The 16,786-nt window shown below is 34.4% G+C and overlaps 2 protein-coding genes across 2 annotated transcripts; one reads left to right on the top strand and one right to left on the bottom strand.

Annotated features, from left to right (window-relative positions):
• The first annotated feature begins 425 nt into the window (after positions 1 to 425).
• On the top strand, positions 426 to 9,146 carry LOC136820549 (uncharacterized). The gene is made up of 12 exons (XM_067076738.1): positions 426 to 623; positions 858 to 956; positions 1,297 to 1,395; positions 2,529 to 2,627; positions 4,127 to 4,201; positions 4,688 to 4,709; positions 4,853 to 4,912; positions 5,782 to 5,871; positions 6,694 to 6,840; positions 6,969 to 7,661; positions 7,978 to 8,518; positions 8,823 to 9,146. Exons 1-11 carry the CDS (start codon positions 483 to 485, stop codon positions 8,277 to 8,279), a joined length of 1,827 nt encoding a protein of 608 aa, XP_066932839.1. The 5' UTR covers positions 426 to 482; the 3' UTR covers positions 8,280 to 8,518; positions 8,823 to 9,146.
• Positions 9,147 to 11,665: 2,519 nt separating this feature from the next.
• Positions 11,666 to 16,319, bottom strand: LOC136820521 (synaptotagmin-7-like). Its single transcript, XM_067076706.1, has 4 exons — positions 16,197 to 16,319; positions 13,877 to 14,754; positions 12,802 to 12,916; positions 11,666 to 12,412 (listed from the first exon to the last, which is right to left on the bottom strand). Exons 1-4 carry the CDS (start codon positions 16,222 to 16,224, stop codon positions 12,105 to 12,107), a joined length of 1,329 nt encoding a protein of 442 aa, XP_066932807.1. The 5' UTR covers positions 16,225 to 16,319; the 3' UTR covers positions 11,666 to 12,104.
• Positions 16,320 to 16,786: the final 467 nt, after the last annotated feature.

Genomic DNA, 16,786 nt, shown 5'->3' with positions numbered 1-16,786 from the left:
AACTCGTCGTTTGCTTTATTTCTTCTTTTATAATCTGCTTGGTTTTTATTTCAAAGTCAGCCATCTTATTGATTAAGATGTTTTCGATATCGTTCTTAAGGCTGCAGTTCTTGGCTAGCTGGTTTTTGAGCTTTTTAATGACGTCGTCCTTCTTCTCAATCTCCCTCTGCATCATATGATACGAGTTCTCACCTATTTTACTCATTAGAGATCGTGTTATACGCACGCAATTCTGACATAGATATTGTTCGTTATAAGTGTTGGCAAAAATTTGCAGCTGATAAAGCGGTAATTGTGTGCACTCGTAGTGTACCATGCGATTTATTGTAATACGAGATAAATACTGGTCTATATACTTGTTTTGTCTTTCTCTATTTGGTGTACCAATGGAAGATTATATTGTTTATATTCGTTTATCTTTTCAGTGCAAAATACATAATAAATTAAAAAAGGCCAACAATGATTATTGATTGTATGAGGATATGTCATCAACAGGTGGTCATCACAGCAGTAATCGTGTGGTGAATGATCTCGGTAAACGGTTATTGGAAGCTGCCAGGAATGGAAATACTGAAGAAGTCAAACAGTTGATGACAAATGGTGCTCCTCTCACCACTGACTGGGTAGGTCACATCGTGTTTCTCTGCCTCAGTGTATGGGGACATGGGTATGATGACCTGTTTTTAAATCCACTATACAATTCGTATTTTGGGCTTATCAATTTTTTTTTAAATCTGATAGAGAAAATATTTCCCAGCGTGTGGTAGGACATAAAGGAAAAAAGTTGATGGATATGAGAAAATTTGAAATGTGGTAGTCATTAATAATAATTTTGATAATTTTTGGTTTCATTTTAGCTAGGGACCACTCCACTTCATCTGGCATCAATCTATGGACATACAAGCACAGCAGAAATTCTCATCAAATCTGGCATCAACAGAGATAGTCGAACTAAGGTAGTTGAAAACGTACTTGTAATCAATTGAATTATCATCTCTATAAATATTAATAGATATGCATCTGGTGTATGTCTCTGTGCTACACATATAGGGTCTCTATCCTAAAAATCCTGCATTACTAAAAATAGACAAAAAGAACGACAAATTACGCGTACGTGTTATTAATGCAGGAATTGCAAGACGCACCTACTGCATAGGTAAAAAAACTCTGATAGATTACATATGGTGGAGCTTTCGTTCTTTAGCACTCTACCACCCAATCCACACATCTACATTTTTTTATAACTCAAAATGTTTAATCGAATGAATTTTCTCCTAATGTAAATTTCGTGTACAGGTGGATAAAGCACCTCTCCATTTTGCTTGTCAACATGGCCACATGGAGATTGTGAAACTACTGGTGTCTGGTGGTGCACACATCAATGCTACCGATATGGTGAGTCTTTAGCTGCACAATGTTCACAAATTGCTGAAAATAAGATTAGACTATAAAATTAGATGTCACAGCTGCTTTTAACCCTATTATTATCAGGCTTTTTCGGTTTTTGTATTCTCAAGGCGGGGTGTTTTCCACCAGCCTTGCATAACTTTTGATCTAGAAAAGATATGGACTTGAAATTTGGCAGAAATGTTCTCTATCATAAAAGGAGTTCATAGAAAAAAATTTGGGTTGATGACGTCATCAAAAATGTGATGACGTCATCACAAAGTTCCACAATTATCGCTGACCAATGAAAAAGTACCATTCAATAAAATAGCAATTAAAGTTGAACTAATGAAGATATTTCAATTCTGTTTTAAATTTCTAAAAGCCAAAAAGAATATCTTTAACATAATTGCCGGTTTTTAACATACTAATAAAATTGACGTTTAAAATCCATGCAGAAAATGAGCAAATTTTTTCAAAAAACAATGACGTCATTTTTGATGACGTCAGCAGTTTTTGAAATTTTCTTGAATATTTTTTAAATGTTATTATTGATACCTAAAACCTGTCAAAATTTGAAATTGGTTGGATGCCTAAATCAAAAGTTATGATAAATTTAAGATTTCGGAATTTTACAGGGTTTTAGCTGGATTTTATGATATGCCTGCACAAAAAAGTCATAAAACCTGATCTGGTCGGTGTATAATTGTAAAATTTGGTATACATGCTCCTAATAGGATTATATTAAAAGTCAAAAACTTTCAGAGTGTTAAATTTTTTTTTCAGTGAGCTATTAGCAAAAGAGTGCCAGCCTGGTGGAAAACACCCCCCCCCCCTGATAAAAATAGGGTTAATGGATGTGGGATTTCTGTTTCTGTTCTTCTGTTGTTCAAAAATCAGAAATTCTCAGGGATTCACAAAATTACATTTACTTTTCCAGTGGGATGAGACTTAAGTGAGTTTACAACATGGATGAAAATATGGCTTCACTTGAGAGCTAATTTTCAGCCAATGGGGATTCGAGATACAGGGATGTAACAATTTAAGCTACACTTAAAGGTTTTATAAAGATTTAACCGTTCACTTTTCATTGAGACTTATTCTTGCTTCTCCAAATACGTCATTTGTCATTCTAACTACAGTTAAAGATGACGCCTTTACATTGGGCAGTTGAAGCAAACAAATTCGAGATCTGCTTAATCCTTATCAAAGCTGGAGCCAATACTGACCTCAAAAATAAGGTGAGCTCAAAAATTCTTTTTTTATCGTTTTTTCGATGGTAAAACCGTAAATTTACCGACTTCGAACAGGTTTTCTCATTTTTCCAAATATGGTTAAAACAAGTCTTGTTCGACAAAGCACGCCTACATCAGGATCACTCTTTTTGGACCGACCTGGAGGTTAACCGTTGTCCGTTTGTTCGTTCGTTCGTCCGTTCGTCCGTCCGTCCGTTCGTCTGTTACCAACTTTTCTCGAGATTTTATCATTAGCTTTTTCTGATTATTTGCTCAAAGATGCGTATTAACAATGCCCAAAACATGGCCGCGTCTGATTTTTGAGAACAATTTTTTTCCGGCCGAAAATGCCGGAAATATATGCCGGAAATCGCCGTTTTTCTGGATTTTCATTGGACTTTTTCCTTATAATTGGTTATTTTTTTCTCATTCAAAAATTTATTAATAGCAATGCCCACCATCAAGCATGTTTCAATTTTCAATACAATTGATTTTTGAAACAGGAACTATTTAAAAATCGCCGGAACAACCTATTTTCGCCGGAAAGACAGTATTTCTTGAATTTCTCGAGTTCAGTGATCAAAGTTCTTCCGTCTCAGACGGATTTCCGTCTCACAGAAATTTTTGTCAAAGTTTTCCATCTCAGTCAGAAATGGTCATTTAGCAAGAAATGGTGATTTTATTCTCTAGAATAATTCCATCAGAAAGAAATCTTGTATTAAAACTGTATGATAGGCATTTTAAGAACATTCTGAATTGTTTTAATTAACAAATTTTAGTGCCTTTCTAGCCAACCTCTAGGGGGTAAAATATCTGAAAATTTTCTGGCCCTCCGCCCCAACCATGGTGGGGCCTGCGGGTGTCACTGTATAACTAAATATCTCTATCAAGAAATTTTCCGTCTCACAGAGAAAAAGTGCTTTGATCACTGCGAGCTGTACTTTATATTTTTTAATGAAATTTTGTACACTGATGCAAAATAACAATACCTAAAATGTGACGGAGCCCGATTTTCGAAAAACATTTTTTCCCGGCCGAAAATGCCGGAAATATGCCGGAAAACCAGGTTTTTTTCATTTTCTCGAGATTTCATCATTAGTTTTTTCTTAATTTTTGCTCAAAGCAATACTAGCAATGCCTAAAATATTTCACAAAAATTGTTTACCGGCTGAAAATGACAGAAAATAATATGCTGGAAATCGCAGATTTTCAATGGACTTTTTCATTTTTCTTCGTTTTTTCAAACAAAAACATTATTTATAAGAATGTCCAAGATTAAGCATGGTTCAATTTTCAACGAAACTGATTTTGGTAGTCGGAACTTTCTAAAAATCGCCAGAACAGCCGAGAATTGCCGGAAAACAGATTTTCTTAGATTTCTCTAATTGTTCATGTATTATTCTGCACTATCATATTAATGTTGCCATGTTCTCAATTGTCTTATTACATCAATCTTCAGGTAGGTCCATTCAGCATGTAGCTTGTTCTCCTTTAAACTCTTTCAGTTTGGTAAAACAGCTTTAAAGATAGCTACAGAGAAGAAATACAATTCTATTGTTCAAATACTCAGTGCTGAAAAGGTGAGATTTATGTTGACATTTCTACTGAGCTCAAGTTAATTTCTGTTCTTATTCCACTTTGGCCAAACAAAATTTATCTTTGTTGTGAATTGTGTTATGTTTTTTCACATGCATGTAAAATCTTTCTTTCCTTTTAGCTCCGAAGGGGTGTGTAGAATCTACCACGCTGTTGTTTTTTACGTATATTTCGAAGAAATTTCCAGACTTTTAATAAAATCTTATTAAGAGTTCCTGTGCAGATTTGAGGCTCGTAGGTTGTCTAGATCAGGTTTTATGATTTAATTGTGAAACATGACTTAAAGCCCAGCTTAAATTGCTTAAAACTCAAAACTAGGCTTAGGGCTGTTAGGGTTAAGAATTTTACGGAAAATTGTATGTAAGGTTGTCTTTTGGGAATTTCCCCGACATTACAGCCCTCTTTTATTTTCAAATTCAAAAAGATTCTCGAAAGATTTGGGAATCATTGTCGTATATCTTTCTTTATAGATTAAAATCCTTCAAGAATTAGGTAAGAGTCTATATTAAAGTTTTCTCAAATGTCTATTTTCTTTTTCATTTCTTTTGTCATGGTATTTGTATTTCCAATGAAGATTTTTCTTAAGTTGTTGCTGTTCGAGATTGATACATCTTTTCAACTTCAATACATTTTAGATATGTTGGGTCAACAAGACTTTCGCAATCATTCTGTCACTTCCGTCGAAATATGCAGACGTAAGCAACTTTTATTGGCTCGTATGGTTTAGTTTTGCGAATTCATTTCTAATAGTAGGGGGCCAAGCCTTAGGTCCCGTGACATCTTTTCTACGACCTAGCCATTTTTAGTCTATTCCAAAGAACAGTATATTACAAGATATTTTTGAGAGGGAGGACGCGGATTAGGCCCTTTTTATGACCAAAATAGTAACGCCATAGGCAAAACTGCAAGGGAAATAAGGGGTAGAGAAATAGCTGATTTTCAAAAGTCAAAATAAACGAAAATGATTGATACCATCTGAGAGAGCAAAAAAATGTATTACAACAACTCTCTGACTAAAACACGCAAAGAAATATAGCCGCTCGAAGTTCAAAATCATACCGACGTCAGTACGATCAAGATAAGATTTGAGGTCAAATCACAGTAAAGAGCTGACAGTTAGTTTGTCTTAAAGCGGCTGTATTCCTTTGTGTGTGGCCCCCTACTATAAGGCAATTTTTTTTTGATCTGGTAACCCCATGTGTAGACCCTAAATATTATCTTTTTACGGGATAAATTTTCGCGGGGTTTAGGAAGACAATATTTTCAATATTTTGTGCCTTTTTACACCAAATTATGCATGTTTGCTGTCGAAATACGCATTATTAGCGCTTCTCTGTTGCCCGTAAACATTATAAAAGTTGTTATTTTACATTTTTCGAGTTTTTCTCAAAAGTATTTCGCGGATAAGGCCTTTCCATTCTTTCGTGGATGACACCCAAATCCGCGAAATCTGCTAAATTTAATCCCGGCGGAAATTTATCCCATTAAAGTATTTTACTCATTGGGATTTTAGATTTTCGAAAGACCCAATGTATTTAATTCTCGAAAAAAAAAATTTATTTAGCTGGCGACTTCAATAATTTAAAGAAACAAAAAACTCATCGTTTTCCCATGGTAGCTGGAACCTGGACAGGAGGTGAACCACAATCTATAGGTAATCCTTTCATATTGCTGCCACGTTGGTTCGAACACCGGCTGCATTTAAACTCGGTATCAAATCACCTGTGTCTTTTTGGAGTTCCTTTAAATTAAGTTTCTTCCGTCCGCCCGTCTAATGCAAGCTTTTCTCAGGATTGGCTCATTCGATTTTTTGCACAATGATGCAAAATGGTAATGCCTAAAATGTGATGGAGCCCGATTTTCGACAAAAAAAAATTTCCGGCGGAAATATGCTGGAAACCCCGGTTTTTTGGCATTTTCTCGAGATTGATTTTCACACAAAAACATTATTGATAACAATGCCAACCATCAAAATGATTTTTGAAGCCGGAACTGTTTTCGCCGTATGAAACAAAAACTTTTGTTTGTAAAATTAGTTTTTAACAATCTAATCAGATCTAATTGGAACATTATGGATCATTGCAACTCAAAATATAATACATTTATTTTTTCTTTGGATTTTGCCTACCCTTGCTTGAAAACTAAGTCTCAAGAATTGCTAATAAACTATTTCTCGTATTTTTGTCGAATTTTGATGACCATTTGTTTATTTTTGTCAGTCCCTATACGTTTCTTATTTTACTTATTTTTCTATTTCCATTCTACATTTTGCATTAGGTAGGTCCAACATGCATTGTGCTTGTTTTTTACTTCAAGAAGAGTCAGATAAGATGCCCTTGGCTTAAATCTTTTATGAAACTATAGGAATCGATTTTTAAAGGTCATAGTCATAGATATAAATAAGTAAGATTGATGTCTTTTTGAAGCATCTATATTTTGAACATCCTTTGATTCTTTCTATGTTTTTCCCTTCTAGATCGTCAAGATATGCATGAACGTAAAATGTTCGGCAACTTCAACAAGAAGAGACCTTTAGTTTCCTCACATACTGATGTTCTGTCGCCTTCACTCGGAAATCTCCAATTATCCAAAAATAAAAAAATTGAAGATACATCTAAAGGACGTAAGACTTTTGCTTTACCTCTTTGCCTGTAGACGACACGTTGTACATCGTTTGATGCACTTAATCAAGCATACCAAATATTCTGAAAATAATGAATGTAGTTTAGCATCCGTATCATTTCGTAATAGGATCACCATTACAACAGCTGGTAGAAACGGTCCGCCAATCCACCAGCAATTTGGAATCAGACAATCCACCGCGAACCATCAAACCAATCAAAACAACGGAAATATATGATACAAAGAAGGAAGATGGAAATATGGACTCGGAGAGAACTACTTGCCTTCCTTCGAACATACCGGTCATTTCATCATTAGCATTAAAATCATTGCCACCGAACATCAAAGCTATTCCATTGCAAATGAACATCAGGGATCACCTTGATGCCACTGATGTCAAGCAGCCAGAAAATAAGCCTCCACAAAAGCAAGATGGCCAACCAGCCCTGAAACCTGCATTAGACGTACCGATCGAGTTGCTCAACCAAATCATTAATGGAGAAGTCACCCTACATTCTCTGTCAAGCAACAGTAAGGAGGAAGCTGACAACAACCTGGTAGCCATCAATACTGAAATGGGCACCATACCCATTATCCCTGTCAAAGGTGAGGGAGGCTTACAACTGATACCTGTTCAAAAGGAAGCACATCGCCACCCTTCTCCACCAATATCACATTTAATGCGGCACCCACCGCCAGCGGTTGTATACCCTGGCAACCGACCGCGCTACCCTGTATCGTTGGTTCGTCACCCGCCAACTACAGGTGGTCAACTTTTTGAGAGTGAAGGATTAAAAGTGTCAACTGTATCTTCACAACAAGGTACATTTCATTGGCCGCATTTTTTCTCATTATTGTATGTTTATTTTCTCGTAAAGATTCATCAACTATTGTTGCCAAAAAGTTTTAACCGCTTGCATAAATTATCTGGCTCTATAATTATTAATGTATAATTGGTCAAGGGCTATCCTTTGCCATGGTTAGATTATCTAAAATGCTTTCACTTTACGTGATACTGAAAGAAATTGGCAAATTTGTTAAAGAGCTCTTTATAATAAAATCACAAATTTCATTGAAAATCACACATATTAATTCCCCTATTTCTCAAATGTATTTTTTACACTGTTCTTTTTTTCAGTTCGAACACCAATGCTTGTACCAACTGGCATATACGTACAACCTGGCCACCCAGCCTTCCTTCAATTACACCGCCCACCACCCCATTCCTCCGCACCACCAGGTCAAATTTCCATCTACCCACCACGACAAAGACAATTCACACATCCAACGCATCCACCTCTAATTCCAACTACACCCATCCTCCAACCGACGGGGAGGCCACAATTTCTGGTGCACCCTGCGGCAACCAGGGGTTCAGCCGCTTTCGTTCAACCTCATCTACCGACGTCGTACGTTTACGTTGAAAGAGATGACGGATGAAGGGAGCTTTTATTCGTTGGGTCAAATTTACTCTTATCCAAAATGCTGGAACAGACTTTCGTGGAATTTTACTATGGAGTTTTATAGAGTTCCTTTATTGTATGGAAACTGTCGCTCTGACCTTTCCTTAGAGTTATTCTCACAACGGTGATAAAAATTTCTATCAAAATCCCAATGGGGATCAAAATTGGACGGGAGTATCATCAACGGTCGGGAGTATCTCATCTTGACGGTCGGGAGTATCATCGACGGGCGAGAGTATCTTAAACTTATCTTAAATCTTGAAATATCGACCCGACCGGGGTTCGAACCCACCAAATGAAAGAGTTTCTGATCAGAAACCCAGCGCGCTATCCGTTGAGCCACACTCGCACAGCAGAACACAAAATTTGGAAATACTTATAGAATGACAAAAAAGACGGGAGTAATGTTATTATAATATGGGTAAAATTGCCCCTTTTTTAACCTGACTGAAATTCGAGCCGTTACTAGCAACCCTGACCTAAGCAATTCCAAACAACAATACCAAACAACAAAGATGAGATACTCCCGACCGTCGATGATACTCCCGTCCATGTACCGAAAAAAAATTTGCCGAAGCCCTACCGGGTCTGTGACACAGGGGAGTAACTGTTAACAAAAAGTTGGTTAGTTCCAACTAATATATTTATTTTGTAGTCACTTTGTACATTTTATATTATCTTTTTTATGTTCTACATTATATTCTATAATCTTCAATTTTTATACAACCAAATTTTAGAGAGATATCCATAGTATATTTTCATAGTATTTTTGTACCTCAGAGTTTAAATATTTTTGATAGTGTTTAAAAAGAAAGAAAGACTTTACGAAATGAACTTCAACTTGAACTTCAAAACAAATCAAATTTGTAAACTTTGGGACAAGATATGACCCCACACGAGCCATTTGGGTTTATAGTAAAAATCGGATGTATCTTTATAGTTTTGACCTCCTACAAATGTACTTTTATAAAATACCTAATTTCGAGAATTTCGATTATCTCAAAGTGTCGTAAAATTCGAAGATATTTATTCAAAATTTTATCAAAAATCCCTTCAAAAAATCAAGTTTGTCGGACCTACAATCAAGGTCATAATATTTGAGAAAAAAGGGAAATCCACCGGGAAGTTTTTGAACCACAATCGATTTGTAAGTGCTCTAAAGTAGGTTGGAAGGGTAGAGTTTTAACTCTGAGTTTTAACATGAGACTTAAGACTTAAAATAGTCCAATAAGGCTCAGAGTATAGCCTGTAAGTCTGCCAACCCCTTCCGAATTGAAATATTCGATTAAATTAAAGAGATAGCCCAAAATCGACTTTCTCGCCGGAACTTTAAATTATGAAAAACGTTAAAATAACCAAAATTATCAAAATATTATGACCTTTATTGTAGAGATTACACAATTGAATCTAAGGTCATAAAACCTCTATATTATACTTATGGTAGGTATGAAAAAATAATTTTCTTCTTCATGGTTAGACCCCAAAGAAATCGTACGGCCCTCAAAGTTCTATTTTAAAGCTCATTTATGGTAGTGGCCAATTAAATCTGAAAATCGACTTTCTCAAAACACGGTCATATTGCATGTCACAAATTATTGATGGAGATTTAATACAACTATTGTTTTGGGAATGGATTTCTAGCCAGTATTTGATCAATTGAATCACGGCTCAGCACCTGGCTTGCAATTTCACAGTTTCAGTAAGTTGTGAGTAAGAGCTCATTGCTTGTAGGTTTGAAGGTGCAGTAGTGTAGGTTTTAAGGTGCATTTTGATTTTAACGCAGTTTTAAAAATATTTAGGTACCAATGATCTAATTCCTCTTGAAAGACTGAAAACTAGTTTCTACAAAACATCACTGCTAGGGAAGAAAACCATAGACAGTGTACTTACAACACAGAAAGTATCAGCCTAAAATTCGACTTAAATTTTGAGATAGAGGGTATTTTTTGTAGGTTTTAAGGGGTATCCACTAATGGTAATTGAAAATTTTGATTTTAAAACAAATTTTGAATATCACTGATTTCATAAGTGTGTTTGAATTTTTTATATCATTTTAGGATCGAAAGTCACAACCTTTTGAATGGAAGATTTGATCCAAAAGAGGTAAGAAAAATCGGTATGTGTAATCGGAATCAACGGGGTTTCAAGTCTGCCGGACTCCTGACTTAAATTACTGCCTGAAAAAATAGAGACTAATTGTAATCGATAAAGCAGGATAGCATGCAGTCGTTTAAAGTAAATCAGCTAGCAGTGGCAATTAATTCAAATAATACTTAATTAGGTTTTTAATTCCCATTAGTCTATTTCTTTTTCATTCAGGTTAATCATTTCGTTCAATGATTTTTTACATCAAGACAAAGTTTACAAATGAAAAAAAAACACAAAATTCTAGAATTCTTACAAATTTACAGAGGAAAAATATAGTTTTTAGTAAAATTTTATTCAGAATTGTTTAGAGTTGACGAATGGAAAGCTTTAAACAATAGTCCACTCATTCCAACGCCACACCCCTTCGTATCCACTGCTATAGAAACAAGGGAAAGAAAAAAATCTTCCTCTGGAAATTATTAGAAGTTGAAAATCACTTTGAACTTCTAAGAGTGGTAGCTAAGCAACAATATTTCAAAAGTATAAAGTGCGTCTTTGGCTACTTTCAACTATACAGTAAGCATTATGAAACAGCAGCGACTTCAATTTATTAATGCTAGAGAGATGTAATTGAAGTTTGATAGCATTCTTGTTTTACCAAAAATAAATAGGATATCATCTGATTATTACCTTTTCATAAAAAGGAGAGCTCAGTTATGAAGTGAGTTTGTATCGTCTATTAATAAAGCATGCATAGTGTGGGATCAAATCGTCTTGCATCAATGCGAGATCAAGATTCTTCCTTGTGTTCTTTTAGAAATAAGATACACGTTTTTTATAAGAACATAAGGTTTCGGTGGCTAAAATGTTGAGAACAAGTTAAGAACATTTTTAAAGGCTTCGCGGACTCTAAAACACCCATTTTCTTAAGAAAAGGAACAAAAATACTCAAAAAATGGCGAAAATAAGAACATGTTAAGAACATTTTTAGACTTAAAACTCAAAAAGTTAAGAACATCCGAAGGCTTCAAAATTTTTGGATGTTCTTACAAAAAAACGTGTAGAAAGCTCCAGCCTACGCATTGATTTATGATGGCGATTATTTGAAAAAAAAAGAACAGCTTAATCCCATTCGTCCCTTAAAAGGATCAGATTAACAGAATGTTTTGTTCAAAACCACAGCCAACCAGTCAGACGTTGAGATTTAAAATCGTAGTAGATCAGAACGTTAAGCCGTGGTATTTTTTGTAACTTCATTCTATGCTATTCTATGCCTTGCTGGGTTCTATGGAATTATATATTCTATAAGAATTATCCTTCTTCATCAGAAGCTTCAAATATCTATCCTGTTAGATTTTCTCATCCCTTCGATCATGAGGCACGTAAACTCAAGTCGCTGCTGTTCAAATAAAATTTGAGAACAAAAAATCCCTACTAAATCTAATTAAATTTTATACACTTGTGAATTGTATCAAATAAATAAGTTAAAAAATAAATGTTTTTTCTTGCATAAGACGACCTCATCACGACATTATTACAGCCAACGAAAGATAATATAACCGAAAGCGATCCCGTTACTTTGACTTAATAAAAATATAGCAAGAAAAAATACGACCCCTTGACATAGTTGTACAGTGGTGCACAGAAAAAAATTGAAGTTGTTTTTATACACATAAATATAACCCATGAGTGCGTTAACAGAAACGGAGAGATTTCAATATTTGATGATTTTATGCCACATAGCAATGGGTTTGCGGGGATGATTCATCATTTCAGTCCAATGTTTAAGAGAAGTACCAGCCGTCCGGTAACCAATAATCACTTGTCCGATAGCTTCGTTCGGTAATAAGCGGTCAAAGTCTGTTACAGTTAAAATGAAAGAAATCTCACGAATTTTATCAATGGGAACGTCGAAATCGAAATTCTCATTCCATACTGGGTTGAGCGCTCTCCGTTTGATGCTCGTTTTCTTCTTGTCGATTCGTTTGCCAGAATAGACTAGGTAGATTTTGACATACGGATCTAGCGAAGGAAAAATCGAATGACAAATTAACAACATGACCAGAAAAGACAGTAGTAGGTCATTAGAATAAGGAAACATTAGTAGATTGATTTGTTTGTTAGAGAATTGTAAACGATTATCTTTCGGACTGGCTTTCGTCAATAGTTATGATTTTGTAAACTTTTCTCCGTGACAAAGATAAGTTTGAAAGGTACGCAATGGGATTAAAGATATTTTGAGGGCTTCTATAGGAATGAACAATGTGAATGAAAACATTATCATTCTTAAATTGCGTGTGACATTGTATGTGAAAGTTTTATCATGGTCATCTTTATACCATTTTGGTCAGTTTTTAATGAATGAATAAAATGAAAAGGCAAGGGAGATCAAAACTAATAGAGAAACATACCGCAGCTTCCCGTGATATCCATCACTTTCAAATTGGTACATTTCATCACGACAATATTAATCTGACTTGAAGTCGGATTGTAACACATGGAAATTAATAGATCTCCCAGATAATCCTACAAAGAAAGTAGAAACATATTCAGAAGATTAGTGACCTTGAAAACTTGAAAATAATATTCACAAGATGGATAATACTTCAAATGTTTTCGCCGGATTAATCTAAATATCAGGCTACAGGAAAAAGAGCATATGGTGTTGATCTATGGGACCTGTTTTTCAAAAAACAGGATCAACAAAAATAGGGGGAAACTTTGCACCAGTCACCGCGACCAGATGGGAAGCTTCAAAGAAGGGAAAATTATTTCATCAAATAATATTTATCATATTTTAAAATGACACGAAAAATAATATGTGGAAATTTACATGCATTTTTCTAAACACAACGCACGAGAGGGAAATATTTTGGAACTTGTAATAGTTTTTCTTAACAAGAAAAGAAAACAATGAAGAAAACTGAAAATGTAAGCAGAGAAGCAGGTGTTAAATTTTTGATTGCTTTTTAATTTTCAGAAAGATTATTCATCAGAAGCTTGTGAAAGCTAGAGAAATTTCTTCTCTTGGTGTTTATTCGACCTCAAAAGAATAAAAATTAGACCTACGACCTTAATCTTTCCATTAGGGAAAACTAGCCTTTTATATCTTTCATTTGTTTGTAAAGGAAAGGTTCAATTTTCCATCGCAATAAAAAACAATGTTTCAACGTTCTTTCAAGAGCTGTTTTAACACCTAGACTCTTTCTTATGTAAAAGACCTTTGAAAGATTGTTATAAATTTCATCCCTATATCAAAAGAGAAAAACAGTGATCATGTTAAACCTTAGATTAGTTTTTTTTGTGAAAAAAGAAGTTGTGAGAGTAAAATATGCCCTCAAAGATAAAGGGAAACTTCATCCTACAGAGAAAACCTGAATAATAAAACTCGTAATTTCTGAGGAATACAAGTGTTCTGTGAATCAAGATCTCAGCAGTGGAAAAAATTCCCCCACAATGAATTAAAGATTAATCTAAAATACTTACAGCTGAACGTTTGCATGGACTCAACTTCTTCACAAAAGGAACAGGTTCAGACTGTAGATGAACTTCCGATAATGGCAATTCAATTTCACCAATAGGATCATTCCTTGAAAATCTATCATAGTCCAAAACTTGCAGATATAAAGTCCTTTGCACTAACTTTTGATGGGGAAATCCCTCAAATGTAAATACTTCATTCCATACTGGATTCAGCTTTTTCCTTTTCACTCTTGTTTCAAGTTTATTTTTTTTATCAGGTAATAATAATACTTTCACAAAAGGATCACTTGTACCAGACAAGTCCTTGGCTGGAAGATTAACAGCTTTTTGAATTGTCAATTTCAATACTAAATCATAAACATCATATGAAACACTAAAATAAATAGAACCCAAATCTTCTCCTCTATCCGTAGGAATTTCTGGCTCGTCTGGAATAGATGCCCAGGAAGAAACTAAAGAATCATAGGATTGTGACAAGTCTTTATTTTTTGGTTGTACACCCATGCTCTCAAATGTTGTATCGCCTGGTGGACTTCCGAATTTCAATGTTTTACGCCCCCATCCAGGCATTTCATTAACTGGTGATTCATTAGAAGCTTTACCCAATGAATTTTGTGAACGAGATTTTCCATCATCTTTTGAAGAATTTAGGAATGAGAAACCATTTGATTTATTTTTGGCTGATGATGAAGACCCAAGTAATGGACGCTTAGATGTTTCAGAAACTGGGTAATCTGCAAGATCCTCAGCATCAGTATCTCCATCATCACTCCGTTTTCGCTTATTCTTCCTTTTGAAACACCAAGCACAGATAGCAAAAAAAGCAACAGTTGATACGATTGAACATGCTATGACGTAGGTGACTGGGTTGCTTAAGATACCTATAAATAAAGTATGATTTTGTTTGTTCAATAATCACATATATACAAATTGTATTTTTGGATCAATCTAACCCGTTGAAATTTTCAATAGATTATATAGACAGATAAATAAATGCCGATTCTGACTACCTTTGTATAGAAAGCTATACATCATTGGAAAGATAATTCCAAGGAGCTAATCTAATAGATAAAAGATTTTTGAAAAGTTTAAAAATGAAGAAGAAGAATGAAGATGAAAAAAATGAAGATTTCTTCTTCTGATAAAAAACTCATGAGATAAGACTTTTTTAGAAAATCCTTGCTGATTTCAAATTTGTGTCAAGGTTTTTATTATCTTTCTTAGATAAAAAATTACAAACACTAAATATGTTAATTATATGTCATTTCTGCTGCTTTTGGTCATTATTTGGACCTTTAAGGCATTATTATAAATTCAAAAGTAACTACAGACTTATATGAAAGAAACTCAAATTGATGGTTTTATGTTATTGACACAAAGTAAGTTTGACAATTTTTTAATTCTTACTTTATAGACAGATTTGGCAAAATCTAGTGATGAACTATCTTCAGCCAACTCATGCAAGCCGCCTGTTCTCAAAGACAAAATTTTCACCCAGGAAATAAAAAGACATACAATCATCATCAAAGAAAACAAATACAAAACTATGCCCAGGTTCAAAGTGGAATCCTGCCTAAAAGCAATGGAGCTAATAAAGGTGTTACTAAATCATCCTTCCTTCTGTTTCTTAGAAAAATGGCTGGTCAATCGTGGGTGAAAATGATGTCACATGTAATTAGTATTATTATGCAGAATATGTCATTATTTTGACGCTGAGAATTAATTATTCAACATGTCATTGTCTTTAGCAAAAGGTCTATTTGTTATTAAAGTCAGCAAAAGTATTGAAAATTAAGTTTTCAGAGTTAAAATGAATGTTTTTTTCTAGCATAAATTATACACTAGACTGTACTGTTGGAATTCTCTAGATTTAAGGCTATATTATCAAATCCGGCCATATTCTAAAAAAGTAGGGCTGCTTCTATCGCAGACCAAAATATTTTTCTCATAATTTGTTACAAGGGCAGCGTCTGATCACCGCTGACAATGCTTCTTAAAGGTTTTGTTTTTGAATAAGAGCAATATCGTTTGTTTGCTTACTCATCAATTTTAATTTGCAAGCTTTTTCACATTTTGATTGACACGGAGGTGGAGCAAGATGATCAGAAAGAGGGAAAGAAAAACATTTTTTTGTTTATATCAGCATAATATAACAATAGATAGACACTGTCCTGATATGAAATATGTGTCTGATATGAAACGAAAACACTCATCTAAAAATAAAACCTTTAGCTAGAAGGAATGAAAAATGCAAAATGGTTCTGCAAATGAAAGATCAATCCAATAAATGAGTACACTAACTAGTATTTCAAAGTAGAATTACCTTTGAATTTGTGACTAGCTGATACCATTGCTTTCCCATCCAAGTCAATTTTCAGCTTTTCATATTTTTTTTCTTTTACTGTCGAGTCAGTTCAACATATTACTTTCATCGCCACTAAAAAAACAAACAGCAGCTAGCAGGTAGAAAAAATGAATAAAGTCAGAATTAATGGCTTACTAGAATTTCCTATAACGTCACTCTCTAGAATGGTATGTCCTTTCGATTCAATTATAATATACAGAGGCCATTGTAGAAAAATTAACCGTTTTTAATCATCAGCATCACATCCTATTGAATCTTTCCCTTCCAATCACATCAATCACGATCTCTAAACTTCAGTCAGTCCTCTCAAGATAATTAATTTCTGCTTGTCGTTCACGGAGAATGTTTTGATTTGTACTACATATTTTGAAAAACGGGGGTCATAGATGACTTTCTATCCTGTTTTCAAATACTTTTCAAAAAAATAATTGTTATATCTTTAAATCATAGGTTGAAATTGTATTAAAATTTGTATTTCTACCAAACAAATATACAAAAAATAAAGTAACTTAAATTTTCTGATTCAGTTATAAGTCTAAATTACCCCC

The sequence above is a fragment of the Clytia hemisphaerica genome, unplaced genomic scaffold (assembly GCF_902728285.1).
Source record: "Clytia hemisphaerica strain Z4C2 unplaced genomic scaffold, Clytia hemisphaerica genome assembly, whole genome shotgun sequence".
In the NCBI taxonomy this organism is placed as follows: domain Eukaryota; kingdom Metazoa; phylum Cnidaria; class Hydrozoa; order Leptothecata; family Clytiidae; genus Clytia; species Clytia hemisphaerica.
The sequence above is the reverse complement of the archived record's forward strand: the minus strand, read 5'-3'. Positions and strand labels throughout refer to the sequence as shown.